General features: G+C 45.4%; 1 protein-coding gene across 3 annotated transcripts in view; it reads left to right on the forward strand.

Annotated features, from left to right (window-relative positions):
• Positions 1–18725, forward strand: part of GSDME (gasdermin E) — a 75677-nt gene that overhangs the window by 32847 nt on the left and 24105 nt on the right. For all 3 annotated transcript variants that reach the window (XM_077856501.1, XM_077856500.1, XM_077856502.1), the window contains exons 4-6: positions 11409–11580; positions 13241–13361; positions 18139–18300. In XM_077856501.1, the coding sequence (XP_077712627.1) occupies positions 11409–11580; positions 13241–13361; positions 18139–18300 (455 nt within the window). The remainder of the gene's footprint in view (positions 1–11408; positions 11581–13240; positions 13362–18138; positions 18301–18725) is intronic.

Raw genomic sequence — 18725 nt, forward strand, 5'->3', positions numbered from 1 at the left:
GGGCTTTTTGCCGGCTAAGGCCGGGGGATGTTGGCTACCGAGAGAGAAGCAACCTCAGTTGCTCACGGGGCTGTTAGAAGAGCCAAGCTAAGCTTACCAGCAGCGTGCATAGACCGCTGCGAGCAGCCTCTTTCACTGCAGCTCTAGCTGATAAATCACAACTTTTTAGAAGAAATCCCTAAATTGCTAAAGCTTTAATCATCAGTATACATCTGTGTTCCTGTGGGTTAGTAATTCGTGCTTAATATTCTCGCAATAGGAGGCCAGCCACCATCTTCTGGCTCTTTTCGATGTCCCCCTCTCTGTTCCTGGGGGGATGCTGAAACCGGCTCTAGCCATCCCGTCCCGTTTCTCCAGGTGCCTCTGCACCCTGTGCCTCTTTGCTGTTTGTTTTCAGAGCAGTGGAGCAGAAAGAGCACTGGTCCAGGAGTCAGAAGCTGTGTGTCCCTTTGATGTAGTCCCAGTGGTTTATTTTTGCTTTTATTTCCCTTGCCTCGGGAGACATAGTTAGAAAAATGTTGCCACAGCCGATGTCAGAGACATTACTGCCTGTGCCCTCGTCTAGGATTTTCATGGTGTCAGGGCTCACATTTAGATCTTTAATCCATTTCGAGTTTATTTTTGTGCATGGTGTAAGGAAGCGGTCCAGTTTCCTTCTTCAGCATGTGGCTGTCCAGTTTCCCCAACACCATTTGTTGAAGAGACCGCCTTTTTCCCAATTTCATATTCTTTTCTGCTTTGTGGAAGATTAATTGACCATGTACTTGTGGGTTTATTTCTGGGTTTTCTATTCTGTTCTATTGATCTATGTGTCTATTTTTGTACCAGTACCATACTGTCTTGATGACTACAGCTTTGTAATAGAGCTTGCAGTCTGGAATGGTCTCCAGCTTTGCTTTCCTTTTTCACAATTGCTTTGGCTATTAGGGGTCCTGTGTGGTTCCCTATCCACCTGTGTGGTCCTGGAATTAAAATAAAATTATAGAAAAAAGAAGCTATGTGTCCTGATTCTGGCTGTGTCACTAGTGTGCCATGTGATTCAGGTGAGTCTGTAACCTGGGGGAGTGGGTGCAGGGGTGGGGCAAGGGGGAGGGTGGGGGAGGGAGGGATAGTCTCTGTTGCCTTCCCAGGCCTCTGGGACGTAGCCAATCAGTTGTGGCTTTCTTGCTCCTCATTGCTTCAGGCCTAGACTCAGCTGTAGAATGCTTTTCCCTACAAGTAGGCAGCTGTTGCTAATGGGTTCATCTGGGGAGACAATCAAATGCATCCGGTTTTCCACCCCAGAACTAGTAAACCTGGGGCCTTTGCACTTTTATCATTTCTCTTTGGCAGACTCGATAAAAGCTGATGTTCCCTACTCTGTCCTGATGTTGCCTGCTTTTTGAGAGCATTGTGAGAGGGCCAGGGGAAACCCTGTTCCTGTAGGACCTGTTATTATCAAGGGCTCTCACACGGGGGCGGGGGCCGGAGGGGGGATTGTGGCAACAGTGACTGCCTTGGTCTTGTTCACTGAGAAATCACCGGCATCTAGCCCAGTGCCTGGAATGTAATAGGATGGAGCTATTTGTGGAGTTGAATGGAGGAGTTTGGCGGAGTGGGGGGAGGGTGGTCTGCATGAGAAAGCTTGCCCTCATCTCTGTAGGAGCTATCCTGGGGATGGCATTTGGAAAAGACACCTGGGTGGCTCAGTGGTTGGGCGTCTGCCTTCAGCTCGGGGCGTGATCCTGGGGTCCCGGGATCAAGTCCCATATCAGGCTCCTTGCACGGAGCCTGCTTCTCTCTCTGCCTCTCTCTGTGTGTCTCTCATGAATAAATAAATAAAATCTTAAAAAAAAAAAGGAAAAGAAAGCTGCTTCCCTCCTCCTTTTGGATATTATTAGAGTTGTAAAAATCTTCTCTAGGATTTCTTCTCTATGAATTTGCATTTTGGCTTTCAAAGCCTTAGAAAAAGAATTCAAAGTAAAGCCCCAGCCTGGGAGAGGAGGCAGGTTCTTTGGGGCTGGGCCTAGGGAACGATTAGGTGCTTTGGAAATGGAGGTCTGGCTGCCTGCTGGCTGCCCTGGTCCCCAGCAGCGGCTGCCACCTGGCTGCTCTCCCCTCTCAGCCAACCCCCCTTCTGCACCTGTAGAGTCATTTCTTTATTTTATTTTATTTTTATTTTTATTTATTTATGATAGAGAGAGAGAGAGAGAGAGGCAGAGACAACAGGCAGAGGGAGAAGCAGGCTCCATGCACCGGGAGCCCGATGTGGGATTCGATCCCGGGTCTCCAGGATCGCGCCCTGGGCCAAAGGCAGGCGCTAAACCACTGCGCCACCCAGGGATCCCTGTAGAGTCATTTCTTACTTGCTTTGAGGGTCCACCTCCTGGCTGAGCGCTCACTTCCTGAAGCCCCCTGAGAGTTGTGGGCATGTCTTTGACCGTCTGGAAAGGGTTCTTGTCATGGCTTTCCTGCCAGGAGTGGAAGCAAAGAAATGGGCACAGTGCGGTCACTGTGTATAAGGCCTCACTAAACAGAAGCCTCATAGCCAATTCTCAGTTTCCAGGTGGGCAAACTGAGGCTCAGAGGAGGTGGGAACCCAACAGGTAGGAGATAAAGCTGGGGACGAGGTCTAGAAGGACAGCAGTGTTTCTGTGACATGGAGCGGCCAGGTACACACAAGTAGGATGATCCTGGGGTTCCTGGGGGGCTCAGTTGGTTAAGTGTCTGACTCTCGATTTTCAGTTCAGGTCATGATCTTGGGGTCGTGAGAAGGAGCCCTGAGTGGGGCTCTGCGCTCAGCGTGGAGCCTGCTTGAGGTTCTCTCTATCTCATTTCTTCTGCTCCTCCCTGGCTTATGCGTGTTCTCCTCTCTCTCTCAAAATAAATAAATAAATCTTTAAAAAGAAGTAGAATGATCCCACAGGAGAGTGTGGGCTAAGGGGGGGGGGGCATCCAGCAAGTGCACTGGGTGAGGAACAGGCACTTTCTTCCCATTTACTGTTACTTCCTTCACTCGCCTCCAGGTGTGTTTCTTGGGGTCTAGCCCTTTAAGATGGGTTATATGCTGTCTCCATCCTGGTGGCCTCTGTTCTTGCTTTCATACTGCTGTCCCCGGGAAGAGGAAGGCACCTTGGGCCGTCCTTAAAAATATGTGTGAAGAGGACAAAGAACATCTGGCTGTTCATATGGGAGAGCTTCTGTCTCCTTCCTCTGTCTATGGACATTGATCCCTGGCCGGACTGGGGAAGAGACCATTGTTGTTGTTGTTTTTTACGTTGAGGTATAATTGACACATCACATCATATTAGTTTCAGTTGTATAATGTAATGATTCAATATTTGTATACCTTGCTAAATGATCACTATCGTAAGTGTAGTTAACATCTGTCACCGTAATGAATTACAAATATTTTCTCATGCTGAGAACATTTAAGATTTATTCTTCTAGTAACTTTCAGATATAGTGGTCCCCCATTTCCCATGGGGGATATGTTCCAAGACCCCAGTGGATGCCTGAAACCATAGATAATACCTTACTCTGTGTATGGTACATTTTTTCATATATATTTATATATGTACATACATACACCTATGATAAAGTTTTAATTTACAAATTAAGCATAGTAGGAGAGTAACAAGAATAATAATAAAGTAGGATAATTCTAACAGTGTACTGTAATAAAAGTTATAAGAATGTGGTCTCTCTCTCTCTCAAAATATCTTATATACCATGCTCGCCCTTCTGATGTGAGATGGTAAAATGCCTATGTGATGAGATGAGGGAAGGTGAATGATGTTGATGCTGTGACGTAGCATAAGGCTATTCTTGACCTGATGATTCATCAAAAGGAGGAACCTCTGCTTCCAGACCATGGTTGACTATAGGTAATTGAGACCATACATAAGGGGTGGCTACTGTGCAGTATTATTAACTGGAGTCACCATGCTGTACGTTACATCTTCATGACTTATTTATAACTGCAATTTTGTACTTTTGACCCACTTCACCCATTTTATCTACCCCCCCCACCCCCCGCCAAACCCGCATGTTTGGCAACCACCAATCTGTTCTCCGTATCTATGAGTTCTGTTGTTTATTTGTTTTTCTGAATTCCATATATGTGATCATACTGTATTTGTCTGAGTCTGACATTTTTCACTTAGCACCATATCCTTAAAGTCCGTTGTTTGCAAATGGCAAGATTTAATTCTTTTTTATGGCTGGATAAAATTTCATTGTATGTACATACCACATTTTCTTCATCCACTTGTTCATTGATGAACGCATAGGTTATTTCTAAATCTTGACTATTGTAAATGATGCTGCATTGGGTGTGGGGGTGGATGTATCTTCTCAAGCAAGTGTTTTTGTTTTCTTTAGATAAATACTCAGAAGTGGAATTGCTGGATTATATGGTAGTTCTATTGTTAAATTTTTGAGAAATCTCCATATTTTTTCCTAGTGGCTGCACTGATTTACATTCTTACCCACAGCGCACAAAGGTTCTCTTCACATCCTCACCAACACTTGTTACTTCTTGTCTTTCTGAAAATAGCCATTCTAACAGGTGTCAGGTGATATCTCGTGGTTTTGATTTGCATTTCTCTGATGATGAGTGATGTTGAGCACTTTTGCATGTATGCATTGGCTATCAGTGTATTTCTTTGAAAAAATGTCTATTCAGATCCTCTGCCCCATTTTTATTTGGATTGTTTTTATGCTATTGACTTTTATGAATTCCTTATATATTTTGAATATTAACCCCTTATCAGGTATATGATTTATAAATGTCGTCTCCCATTCAGTAGGCTGTCTTTTCATTTTGTTGATGGTTTGCTTTGTTGTGCAGAAGTGTTTTAGTTTGATATCATCCTACTTGTTTTTACTTTCATTGCTTTTGCTTTCATTTTTGCTTTTAGAGTCAGGTTAAAAAAAATCATTGCCAAGACCAATGTTAAGGAACTTACTACTTATGCTTTCCTTTAAGAGTTTTATAGTTTCAGATGTAACATTCAAGTCTTTAATCCATTTTGAGTTAATTTTTGAGGATGGTATAAGATAATGGTTCCGTTTTGTTCTTTTACATGTGGTTGTTCAGGTTTCTCATCACTATTATTCTATATACTATAGTACTTTCTCCATTGTATGTTCTTGGCTCCTTAGTCATAAACTAACTCACCATACGTGCATGGGCTTATTGCTGTGATCTCTGTCTGTTCCAGTGATCTATGTGTATGATTTTATGCCAATACCATACTGTTTTGATTCCATAGTTTTGTAATACAGTTTGAAATAAGAGAGTATGATGACTCTAGCTTTGTTCTTTTTTCTAAAGATTGCTTTGACTATTAATTAGGGTCTTTTGTGGTTCCATATAAATTTTAGGATTGTTCTATTTTTGTGAAAAATACCATTGTGATTTTAATACAATTACATTGAATCCATTGATTGTTTGGATTGTATGGAAATTTTAACAGTATTAATGATTCCAATCCATGAGCAAAGACTATCTTTTCATTTATTTGTGTCTTCATTTTCTTTTATCTGTATCCTGTAGTTTTCAGTGTATAGGCCTTTCACCTCCTTGGTTAAATTTATTCCTAGGAATTTGATTCTTTTTGATATAATTATAAATGGTATTGCTTTCTTAATTTCTCTTTTGATTGTTTCCTAATACAAAGAAATGCAACAGATTTTTATATATTGCTTTTGTGTCTTGCAACTTTATTGAATTTGTTTATTCTAATACTTTTTGGGTGGAGTGTTCAGGGTTTGATATATGTAAAATCATGTCATATGCAAATAGTGAGTTTTTCTTTTCTGATTTGGATGTGCTTTATTTCCTTTTCTTGCCAAATTGCTCCAGCTCTTGATCTTAGAGGAAAACGTTTCACATTTTCACTGTTGAGGATGATGTTAGCTGTGGGCTTGTCATATATGGCCTTATTATATTGAGGTATGTTCCTTCTATACTTACTTTGTTGAGAGTTTTTATCATAAATGGGTGTTGAATTTTCTGCCTTTTCTGCATCTATTGAGATGGTCATATGATTTTTATCCTTCATTTTGTTAATATGGTATATTAGTACACTGATTAGTGGATGTCAAATCAGCCTTGAATCCCTGGAGTAAATCCCAGTTGATCATGGTGTATTCTCCTTTTAATACATTGTTGAATTTGACTTGCTAATATTTTGTTGAGGATTTTGTGTCTGTATTCATCAGGGATATTGACCTATAGCTTGCTTTTTTTGTGGACTCTTTGTCTGGTTTTTGTATTATGGTAATGCTGGTCTCATAAAAGGAGTCGGAAGGATCACTCTTCTACTTTTTGGAGGGATTTTTGAGAAGGATTAATTAATTGTTTTTTGAATATTTGGTGGAATTCACCCTGGGCTGTCTGGTCCTGGGCTTTTGTTTGTTGGGAGGTTTTTAATCACTGATTAGATCTCCTTACTAGTAATAGGTGTGTTCAGATTTTCTATTTCTTGATTTAGTCCTGGTAGAGGAGGGAGATTTATTCCAACCATGCCTTTTAGAATTTATGTGAGAACTTATTCATTTATCCATCACCTGGGTGGATAGCATAGGCATAGGGAACAATAAAAGGAGCAGGGTACTCGGTCCTCTAGGAATTTATAATTTGAGAGTCTTTTTTTAACAATAAAATTTTAATAAGGATTTTATTTATTTGAGAGAGAGCATGAGGGGGGAGGAGGGGCAGAAAGGGAGGGAGAGGGAGAAGGGGTGAAGCAGGTTCCCCACTGAGCAGGGAGCCCAATGTAGGGCATGATCCCAGGACCCTGGGATCATGACCTGATCTGAAGGCAGGCACTTAACCTACTGCTCACATGGTTTAAATGTCAACAATCGAAAGAAAAAAGATGAATAATCTCCTATCCCTGATCTTTCAGTCATCTAGTTCCCCACTCAAGAGGTAACTACTGTGAATAGTGTCTTTCTGAAGACATGCTGTCCATGTCGTTGAGTGGCTCTTGACAGGGCCCAGGGAGGTGGAGCTAATCAGGGTAACCCAGGGAAGATTCTTCTAAGGGCACATGGCTGCAGCCATCAGGCGATGGGGGTCAGGGAGGATGGGCAGGCAAGATATTTTGAAAAAGATTCCTGGAGGGCTTGGGTATAATCCTTGCTTCCAAACCCAGCTGTGGGTCTAGCTAGATAGGCAAGACATTTACACATGGGAATGGATATAGTAGTACAAGATTTCAGTAGAAATGAAGGTCAAATTCCTGGTACAGCCAGACGGTGCCCCCACCCAGAGGAGCAAGATAGGAGCAGCGGGTCTCCATCACTGGCCGGAGCTTTAAGAAAGGTTACTATCTTCAACCTGTCTGGGCCTCCTGGTTCCTCACCTATGAAACCTCTAATCTAGGGTTTTAAACTTTTTTTCTTTGAAGCCCAGTAGCAGTCTGAAGGAACCCATAGTCTTCTTTAAACATGCAGGATTATAAATGTAAATAAGTTACACTGATATACAGTGGTTTCCCCCCTTGGGGGCTGCAGAGTAGTCTGATGGCACAGAGACTCTTGCTCTGAGGAGAGCTAGGGCCAGATTCTGGCTCCCATGGGCTGTTCTGCATCTCGACACTGCTTGGGGCCTGGTGGTGTTCAACCAAGAGAAGGGGGTTCCCTCTGAGGTTGCTTTGAAAAGAGTCAAATGAACAACCCCATTTCCCCCATAATTAGCTTCCCCTCTGTCTACACTAGATCTGCTTTCCTAGCTGAAGATGAGTAGGTCTGTCTGGTGTTTGATTTCCAAAAGGTGGCAGCACTGTTCTGGGCAACAGAATCCCAGGCACCTGGGTGGGGAGTGCCTGCCCTCACAGCCTGGCTTCTGTAGCCCAGTGGAGAATTTTGGAGTCAGCCTGCCTGGTCTTACCTGTGTTACTGTCTCCTCCCCAGTTGCCTTGGAGATGCACCAAGCCTGCCGAGCTTCTGTTCCCGGCCTGTGGTGGGGCCACTCTGAGGGCTGCTGGGCCTCACAGGCACATGTCTCAGGATAGGCCTGCCAGCAGATGCAAAAGAAAGTCATGTTCCTGCAGTTGACTTTTTTCCCCTCCTCCTTTTGGTGTTTGGCATGAGGGTTCTGGAGGGTGGTCAGTGTTTTGAGCAATGCAGTCTTGGCTGGCTTAGGCCAAATTTTTTCTTTTCAAATAATTTAACATTGGCTAGGACAGCATCAAGTATTTGTTTAAGGTACGGAGAAGTGCAATGAGATCCAGTGTGGGGGAGTCCCTTCAGACTCCTCAGGGTGTCTTCAGTTGTCCCTCTGCCATGGGTTCTGGGGGCTGTAAGCTGCTTCTGATATGTGCGTTCACATGGCTACAGTCAATACCTGAGCATAATTGAAGCAGTCGAGTTTCAAGAATCTATTAGAAGCTGTAATTGCCTTCAGTAGACGAAGAGCTTCAGAAGGGCCTGGTTCAAATGTCCATTCTGCCTGCTGGATACACTGGCTCTCCTCTTCAGTCAGTGCCTCTAGAACCCAAATACAATCTCTTCGGGAGACTGACATCTACATCTCATTCTCTACACCGCCCCGCTAGTCCTCTGTTTCCTCCATCTTCTCTGTGTTCTCTCTTCTACACAGGGATCCATACAGACACATTTGCACATTTGTTAAGGCAAAGAAGGGAAAAAACCCAACAATATTATTCATCCATTTATTACCAAATTATATATTGTACCCTTGCTATGTACTAGGCACTGTCCAGAGATGAACCGTTATCAAGACGGGCACAGTCCCTATTCCATGGAGTTTGTAGTCTAGAGGGAGGAGACGGACAATGTACAAATGAGCAAATGTGCTAGAAAAGTATTGGGTGTAAATATGCTCTCCAGATAAATGGTCTTAGGTTGTGATAGAGTTGTCACTCAACACAGGGTGAGCAGGGAATGCCTGCCACCTGGAAGACGTGACTATTGTCAGCAAGATATGGGAATTGGGGACATGGCTTCAAGGCCATGGGGTGGGCAAGCACCTGTTGTGTTTAAGGCATAGAGAGAAAGCTGGAAGTGGGGTTGACAGAGGCAGGGGCCAGGTCATAAGGTGTGATGTAGTCTTTGAAGGTTTCTAAGCAAGTGAGTAAAAAAGTACCACTAAGCCAATTAAATGGACTCATAATTCCCATCAAGTGCACCCATTGGGGCTTTTTTGAGGGACCTCAGCAAAGGATACCAGAAGGTAGCTGGAGCCAGCTGGAGTTTGTGTGATATTCAGCTCTGTGCTCACTGCATGTTATTTCATCGAGACCCTTCAACAGCTCCATTGTTACCATCCATTTATCCATAAGAAAAGCAAGGTACAGAGGTGGAATAATTCACCCAGCTGGAGAGGCGGACTTGAGATTCAAACCCAGTGGGCAAGCTCCAAGCCCCCAATTCATATGCCTTCCTGGAATTGGACCCTTGGACAGCTTTTTTATTGTTGTTGTCAACTTATTTTTATTACTTATTTTTTTTAACCCACGATTTATTTATTTATTTATTTATTTATTTAGTAACTCTACACCCACGGTGGGGCTCAAACTCATGACCCCATCGTCAAGAGTTGCATGTTTCTCCGACTGAGCCAGCCAGGTGCCTCATATTACTATTTAATATGTGTGAAACGTTGTTATAATTTGCATTTTTTTGAACACTATGAGATGGAACAGTTTTTCCTGTGTCTATTTTTTAAAATTGTGATAAAAATATATTAACATACAATCTGTCATTTTAACCACTTTTAAGTGTACAGTTCAGCGGCACAAAGTACATTCACACTTTCTTGCAACCATCACCACCATCCATTTCTAGAACTTTTTTGTCACTTCCAAACGTGTAGCCATCAAACAAGAGCTATTCATTCCTCCTCCCCTCAGCTCCTGGTAACTTTTTTTTTTTTTTAATTTTTTATTTATTTATGATAGTCACAGAGAGAGAGAGAGAGGCAGAGACACAGGCAGAGGGAGAAGCAGGCTCCATGCACCGGGAGCCCGACGTGGGATTCGATCCCGGGTCTCCAGGATCATGCCCTGGGCCAAAGGCAGGCACCAAACCGCTGCGCCACCCAGGGATCCCATCTCCTGGTAACTTTGAATCTAATTTGTCATTATAAATTTTCCTAGTCTAGACACTTCATATAAGTACGACCACCCAATATGTATCCTTTTTGCCTGGCTTATTTGACTTAACACCTGTCTTCAGCGTTCGTTCATGAGGCAGCAGGCATCAGAACATTATTCTTTTTTATGGTTGAATAATGCCCCATTGTGTATACATAGCACATTTTGTCTGTCTTTCCGTTAATGGAGTTTTCACCTGGGGGCAGCTTTTCACACAGAGACAAGGCCTTACAACTACTCACTCCTGTTCTGGAGATACTTCCCGAACCCTGGCAAATCTGTGTTTGTCTTGGGTCAGGAGTCACCCTCCACTGTGTGTGGTTAGGGGTGCTGCTGAGTTTCTTAAGATAACGAGCTTCAGACTATATTTAAAAAGTTCAAGTGATGGGGAGCCTGGCTCAGTCAGTTGAGTACCTGATTCTTGATTTCAGCTCAGGTCATGATCTCAGGGTCATGAGATTAAGCCCTGCATCAGGCTCTGTGCTTAGTGGGGAGTCAGCTTGTCCCTCTCCCTCTGCTCCTCCCCTACTCACTCTCTTTCTCTCTCTCTCTAATGAATAAAATCTTAAAAAAAAAAAAAAAAACTCAAGAGGAATGCTATAACTGTTCTTGTGCCAATACCAACTCTAATTAGGTTCTTTCCCTGTCCGTTCCATAGATGGATAGTGTCAGAGAGCGCCACAGGAGTTATTTCATTGTTTACTTCTAAGCATGAAATCATCTGCTGTAGGTGGAAATTTAGCTTGTTCTTGAAATTCTCCAGAGTAGCCACACAGGAACCCCAAGTCTGTGTGGGGGGCCAGATCTATCTTCAGTGTCCTCATCTGTAAAATCACATTAAACTCCTTCTAAGGGACTATATATCCTTCCCAAACAGAGAGGTTAAGATACTCCCTTCTAATTCTACCCTGGTCTCTTCCTTGCTACTTAGTCATTAAGCCTTCGCCTCTCTCCTCTCACCATTCCCCCACAGTAATCCCACATTACAGTGATGAGATGACAAAGCCGACTTTCAGGGTGCAAGGCCCAGGGACGCAGCTCCCTCATTGCTGGGTTGCTATATGATGGGGGCCCCTTCCCCTCCCAGCAGCCTTTCTCTGATGCCTGGAAGTGCTGGTGGCCTTGGGAAGTTTGATTTATGTCTTTTTGCGTGAACTGCCCCCTCTCTCATCACCAGGAAATCAACGGTGCTGGCGGCTACCTGTTTGCTCAGCTGCCAGCTGCCAGAGAGGAGAAAATCCACACCGCCTCAATGTCCCCTGAGGCACTAAGCTGCTCACGGCTAGTTTTCTTTTTCAGAGCGATAAATCTGAGCAATCCAGTGCTGCAGCAGGTGCTGGAGAGGAAGAATGAGGTCCTGTGTGTCCTGACACAGAAGATAGTGACGACCCAGCAGTGCGTGATATCGGAGCACGTTCAGATTGAGGAGAAGTGTGGCGGCATAGTGGGGATCCAGACCAAGACTGTGCAGGTGTGCGTGCCCAGGGCACAGGCGTGGGCTCAGCGGGCTCTCTGGTCCCAGTCATTGTGGCCAGGGTCAGGGGCTGCTTTGGGTGGTGTCTTCGTTTGTCAGGACCCTTCTGTAGTGAGCTAATAGAAACCCAACTCAAACTGGCTTAAGCGAGATATAATCTATTGGCGCCTGTAACTGAAACACTCCGAGTAGTTCTGGCTTCAGTCACTTTTAGATCCCAAATTTGGAAAACTGGCGTGTGCTGCCTTCCTGGGGGTGGATTCCCTCTCAGGTAGGCATCCTCCCTGTGGTGCAGCAGCTCCATGCTTTCATGCCACCTGCTGCCACCCCAGGGGAAAGTGTGCTCAGGGTTGGCTCCCACCGGACCCTCCCTGGTTGCACCCATTCCTGAAGCAGACCCAGGACTAGGGCAATAGGACCAGAATGGCCACCCAGCTTGGGACAGGTGCCTTCCCAAAAGAAAATGCGGCAAAGGAGCACTGGCCATGTCAATGTTCAGGTAACTGCCGGAGCCCCTCAGAGCCAGGGGTCTCAAAATGATTACTTTGGAATCAACTGCCTCAAATCCTTTGTGAATGGAGTGATGGGAGGTAGAGAGCAGTATATGTGTCTATATACACATAGACAGATGCTTCTGGATTAAAATAGTCTTACCAGGTTAATCCCTGAGCCAGTACTAAGCTTCTGTGGAACAGGAGGCTACCAACCCCAAACTGCTCCACAGCTTGCCCTGGTGCCTGATGTCCTATTCTTAGACATTTGCTCCCTGGGGGAAATTTTGGCATTTGTTAGAGGACCTGGGAAAGTTGTATTTGGAAGGAGGTGGAGACAGAGTCTGGTGTGGAGCAGGACTCTCACTGGGGCAGTGATGAGGGAGGTGCCCGACGAGAGGTGGCTGTGGTCAGCCTTGCCAGTATTTCTGCCCATGGTGACCCTCACCACAGGCCTGGCCCCTGCCTGGGAATCCGGAGGCTGGCTGTCCTTATACAAACCAGGATCAAGTTGCTACAAGGGATCTCTGATCTCCAGTGTTTAGGCAACGATCATCTCCCCAGGCCATCATGGGAAGAGGTCATGTTTGTAACAGTGTTGGAAGGAGAGAGCTTTAGTGTTTGACCACTTGGCATTTCCGGTAATCCTCCTCTTGTCCTTACCTCTCTTCCCTCCTTCCCCGGCTCTAGGTTTGTTTGACTGCACAGTGTACCGTCCACAGGAGTCTGGAATGATGCCCTTTTGGGGGCTCCTCACTGTTAAGCTAGGTTCTTCCAGTCAGGCTTTGAAATTGTCCAGATTTTCATCATTGTCCAGGATGTAGGAGTGGTTACCCTAATCCTCCGTGAGGGAAGTGGGAAGTTATCTTACATACCTTCTTTATTCAGTGCCATAGACCTAGCCTGTCTCCCACACTCTGGAATCTCATTTTGTGTACCCACAAAAGTTTGCTCATTTACTTTTCAATATCTGCACTACATCATGAGGCCCACAAGGATTGAATCCTTACCTACTTTGCTGGCCAGCTTCTCTTTTTCACTTGGTTCCTTGGGCATTGGCTGAATGCCTCTCCTGTGCAAAGCCCTAGGCCGGCCACAGTGGGGAGGCAGAGAGAATCCTGGGGGAGTCTGAGCATACAGGTGAATGCATGTGCTCTTATTCACAGGTGTCCGCAAAGGAGGATGGGAACATCACCAAGGATACCAACGTAGCGCTGGAGATCCCAGCTTCCACCACCATCGCCTATGGCATCATTGAGTTGTATGTGAAACTGGATGGCCAATTTGGTGAGTGCTGCCTCCCACTCTGGGTATTAGAGGAAGGAGATGGGAAGTGTGGGGGTGTCCCATGACAAGTGAGGCAGGTGGGGTGCATTGGGAGGGCATCAGTGTGGGTCAACTTTCACCAGCGTGGCACAGGGTCTGCAACGTGGTCTCTGCTGTCAGACAGACTGGGTATCAGTGCTTGGTGTCCTAGGAGGCCTCAAGCAAGTTGTGGATGAGCCTTAACGCCCCATCTCTGGAAGGAGAAAGACATTCCCTCACAAGCCGCAGTCAGGATTAAATGGGATGAGCACGTGAAGTACCTGGCACAGTGGTTGTTTATTAAGTTACGCTGTCTGCGTCAGCCCTTAATCATACTGTCAGCAGCAGCATCTCACCTTCCTTCCCCAACCAATATGAAGCCAAAAACACAGTACTTGACCTTGCTCTGCTGATCACCAGTGTTCAGAGCTGGGAGATCCTGGTCATTGCATCATTTGAAGAACATGAGGGCTTTAGCTTCGCTCCTGTCTGCTGATCTTAGATGCTCATGGCCCCTCCCTCATGCTCATCCTGAGAAGAGGTTGTGTTGAGCCCATGAAAACTGTTGACCACTTCTGGGGGACATGAATGAATAAATGTAACATAATGATTGACTTTTTAAGGTATGGTAATGTCATAGTTATGTTTATAAAGACTCTGTTTTTAGAGATTTATACTGAAGTCTTCACAGATGAAATGGTAACACGTTTGTGGTTCGATTCAGAAATAATCTGGGTGGTGTAAGGAGTGGGTGCATGGGGTCCACAGAGGGAAAGAACAATCACTGAAGCTGGTCGGTGGGTACGTGGGGGTTCATTATACTACTCTAGTCTTGTGCCATTTCACATCTTCCATAATGAAAGAGTTTTAGGGACGCCTGGGTGGCTCAGTGGTTGAGTGTCTGCCTTTGGCTCAGGGCATGATCCCGATCCTGGGATCGAGTCCCCCATCAGGCTCCCCTCAAGGAGCCTACTTCTCCCTCTGCCTGTGTCTTTGCCTCTCTTGGTCTCTCATGAATAAATAAAATCTAAAAAAAAAAAAGTTTCAAAAAGTGTGCCATAATAGGCCATTCACGTGTCCATTGCAGTCTCCTGCTTTTCTCCCATTTGTTCTCTGTAAGATTAGGGAGGAAGAAGTTCCCCAGGAGTCAGCCTTTTATGTGTACTTGGCCCACTCGAGGTAACATGCCGTTGAGCTACAACTACAGGTACTCAGAACGTGCACCGTCCCTACAGTCACACGCTCCTGGGAGTGTAGGAGCCAAAGAAGACACATGGGAGGCAGGGGAGGCAGTGGCAGAGACTCCACAGCCTCTTTCATTTCACACATGGAACAGCCTCCATTCCAGGGAGGTGACCAAGGATGAGGGGGTTAGTTTTAAGAAGCTGGTCTAGAGAGGTTAGTCAGGGACACATGAAATGCCAGGAATACCCAGAATCATGACATACAGGCTTTTGCTTGGCCTGGTTTCAGATTTGTGTTCTCGTTGGCATTTTTATTATTTTACTCTGTCTCTTCGGAAGACTTTGTCTACTGAACAAACTGCGTTAAGATGATTAAGTTGTCCCTCTTGTTTTTGCTGTCGGCATGTTGCTCCATGCACTCACAGGACTCCAGCCTAAAGCGTTGGGGCCTGGCTAACCTGCCCAGAAGGGCTGGCACTTTCATAAGCGTCTTGAAAGCTGGGCCCGACCCTGAGGCTGCCCGTGAGTGCTCTGAGGACCTTTGGACCAGGCCGCCTCTCTAGGCTGTCTCTCTGAGGAGGTCCTGCCCTGCTTTCAGCCCCGTTGGGGCACCTGTTGCTCTCCTGGGAAGCCTCCCTTTTCTCCACAGGGTTGGAAACACCTAGCCTCGTCTGGTGTGGCTCTCCCGTTTGCATTTCAATGTCAAGCCTTTTAGCTTGGCTGGCTTCTGCCTTCTTTGAAATAAACTTCTCTTTGTGCTGTGGAGAGGTGCCCAGGGGGAATTCTGGGGCCCTCTCGGCTCACTTCGCATGCCCTGACCCAGGAAGCCCTGCTCCGTGGCTCTTTCCCACTGACAACTACCAAGCCTGTGCAGCCTGGCGGACAGGCTGACATTGTATGTGACTTGCTGCCTGATTTTTTTTTAAAGACTTTATTTTTTCATTCATGAGAAACACAGAGAGAGAGAGGCAGAGACACAGGCAGAGGAAGAAGCAGGCCCCATGCAGGGAGCCTGGTGTGGGATTCGATCCCGGGTCTCCAGTCTCACGCCCAGGGCCAAAGGCAGGGGCTAAACCGCTGAGCCACCCAGGGATCCCCACACTGCCTGATTTTTAAGCCAGTTCTGCGACTTTTCCTTTTTGCCATCTGTGTTTTCTGTTGCTCTTGCCACAGAGTACTCTGATCTGGCTTCATAAACAGACATGCAGGGGCCAGAGGGGGCCCTTAAGAGGCTGCCTTCCGGCCTTCTGGGAGGATCCTGTGTGTCCTCTGAAACTCTAAGCAGGCGCTGACTCCCTTTGTATCCCTGGGGGGAGGCACCTGTGCAGCCTGTCCTCCCCAAGAGATTCTCTCGGCCGTGCCCCCTTCCTCACCAACAGCCCCTCCCTTGCATAGCCAATCAGAAGCATCATTTTATGGTCTCGAACTTTAGCCTTGTGCTTTGTATAATTAGGCATAAGGCCAGTGTCCTTTCCGCGTGTACCCCCCTGATTGGAGCCCCGTGGCTAGGAGCCCGCGCTCCCCGCCCTGCCTGCGTCTGTGCACCTCGGCAGGTGTACTGGCCCTGACGGCATCTGCCTACTGAGTCCTGCCGCACACTCTTTTTTTTTAATTAAAAAAAAAAATTTTTTTTTCTGCCGCACACTCTTAATTGGCTCCCCTGCTTCTCGGAATCTTTCCCCATCTGTTCTGTTCTAGCACTGTAGCCACTGTGATTATTTAAAAATAAAAATGTGGTCAATTCACACACCTGCTTAAACACCCTTCGGAGGCTCCCTGTGTCCCAAGATAAAGCTTGCCCCAGCATTTGTCCGGCCTTCCTTCTAGTCTCCAGATGCCGCTGCTCTAGCCAAGACCCTGTTCTTGGTCTTACCCAGAGTTCCAGGACTACCTGCATGCTCTCTGCCTCTTCGCCTTGCTAATTCCTACCAAAACTTTAGGGGGTTCCTTAGACACTGCTTTATCCCAGAATCCTTTTCTAGTTCTCTCTCTGCATTTGCCACGGTCTCTGGCTTTAGGGACCCGACCACCTCCTCCAACAGCACTTGTGACCTCTGTCCCCACTTACACTTATTGTCCAGGCCTGGACTGTAGTCCTTTTGTGTCACTGGCCCCTAGCACAGTGCCTGACACTGAAAAGAATGAAAGAACTGGCAGTGTCTTCAGGGGCCTGTGCATGTATATGGGCAAGAGTGGTGCTGGTGCCATAGACTCCTGAAATACCAGTTGGGGGCCCTGTGCAGCTCTCGGCAGGACTTGAGACTATGTTAATAGTCATGGTGGCTGCTCTGGGGGAGCAAAGGTATTACCTCAGGGCTGGTTCACGTTTATCTGCCTCAGTGCCTGGTGGAACGAGCAAAGCCAGCCACGGGTGCCCTGGGTGCGCAGTGAGTGTGGGTCATAGGTGAGTAAATGAAGGGTTGTTTCATTGGTCTTTAGATAGCTATTCGATCTTTTACATCATTAGTGCCTACAAGAAAATAAAAATATGTGCTAATCCTCATGCCTTCCACATTTTTATTCCATAGCCTGTGCTTAAGTACACAAATCATTAAATAGAAGTATAAAAAGAACCCCAATTCACGAGTTCTCTTACTGTTTTGGCTTATTAAGGACATAATAACTATTGCATAATAATTGTTACCTTTTGGATTCTTAAATATGGAAGTATTTAAGGAAACATTTTATTTTTTTATATTATAGAAAAATTTCATACATGTTCAAAAGGAGAGATAATAATATAATGAACTCCCGTGTACCTACCATCCAGCTTTAATAACTAGGGTGATTCATACTTCATCTATAACTTTACCACCTCACCCATCTCACTCAGTTATTTCGAAACAAATCCTAGGCATTATATTGCTCGGTCTATAAATAGTTCAGTATATCTAAAGATAAGGCTTTTTAAAAAAGACTAGTTTTGCCTTCATATAGATTCATGGAGAACATCTTCATCTGTGTCTAGCTTTTTTCACTTGACGTGTTTGGAAGATTCATTCATACAACTGCTAAAGTCAGAAGTTCATTTTTTATTGCGTATTATTTACTAATGAAGAAAAGTTAATATTTTAAAAATACAACCACACACCACTTGTATACTTAAATATATTGTCAATAATACTTTAATGTTATCAGTTCAGTCAAGTCAAATTAATCAAATTTCATTTTTTTTTTGTTTCCTACATTGTGAGTTGTGTAAGATTTGGTTTTGTTAAAAGGAAACCCCCAGGCACCAAATGGTGTCACTTCAGAATTTATTTAGTTGAAATTTTGTTATTTAATAGTTTGTTCAGATCAGGCTAAGGGAATACTTAATGTTTGAAAGATTGCTTCCTACCTCTTCAGAGAGGACACACTGGAGAGTTTTATGTTGAGAACAACCATTTCTCCTTAATTTGTAGGAAGGGGCTGAGTTTTCGTCAAATAGCATAACGTGTAGGAAGTGGGTTTATGGGGTCAAAGAGTGCATGTGTACCCCACCCCTCTCCCTTGTTAGGTAAATCTGGGTCTGAGGTGTGCCAGCAAGGCCCAGTTAACCCTGTGCCGGCTTGTCCTTTTCTCCCACATTACAGAATTATGCCTCCTACAAGGGAAGCATGGTGGCTTTGAACTCAAGAGAAGTGACTCTGTCTTCCTGGACCATCTGCCTTTTCGAGAGTTTGCATACGGGGACATGCCAGATGCTGGGCAGGGATCATCTGCCCTGGATTGGCCGTTGGATGTTTTAAAACAAGGTATTGCCTGCAGGGTGAGGTGTGGTGAGCTGATGGCTACTCGAGCACTGCGGTGCAAGAGGTGATGTGGCCTTCATGAGCCATGACTCCTTAGAGATGTAATAGAGAACATTTGAGAACCGAGAGGACAGTGCCTCCAAGTTGGACCTCAGCAGGACTCACCTCAGTGGCATCTCAGGGAACCTCACGTCTTAGGTGCCATGTTTTGAGGAAGAGATAGATGACTGAAGAATGAGAGGGCATTTTCTTTCATTTCAACCATAGAAGCCTTGCTGACTATTAAAAAATAATTGGTCAGCAACAGAGAGAGAACCCAAAATTTGCATCTGTTTCATTATATTCCAGCCTTCACTGCCAACACAGGCAAGGTTTTGTCAGCCTTACAGAACGCTTTCTTGGGGGCTCTTTATGCACATGGCTTGAAG

This window comes from Canis aureus, chromosome 18 (assembly GCF_053574225.1).
Source record: "Canis aureus isolate CA01 chromosome 18, VMU_Caureus_v.1.0, whole genome shotgun sequence".
Taxonomy (NCBI): domain Eukaryota; kingdom Metazoa; phylum Chordata; class Mammalia; order Carnivora; family Canidae; genus Canis; species Canis aureus.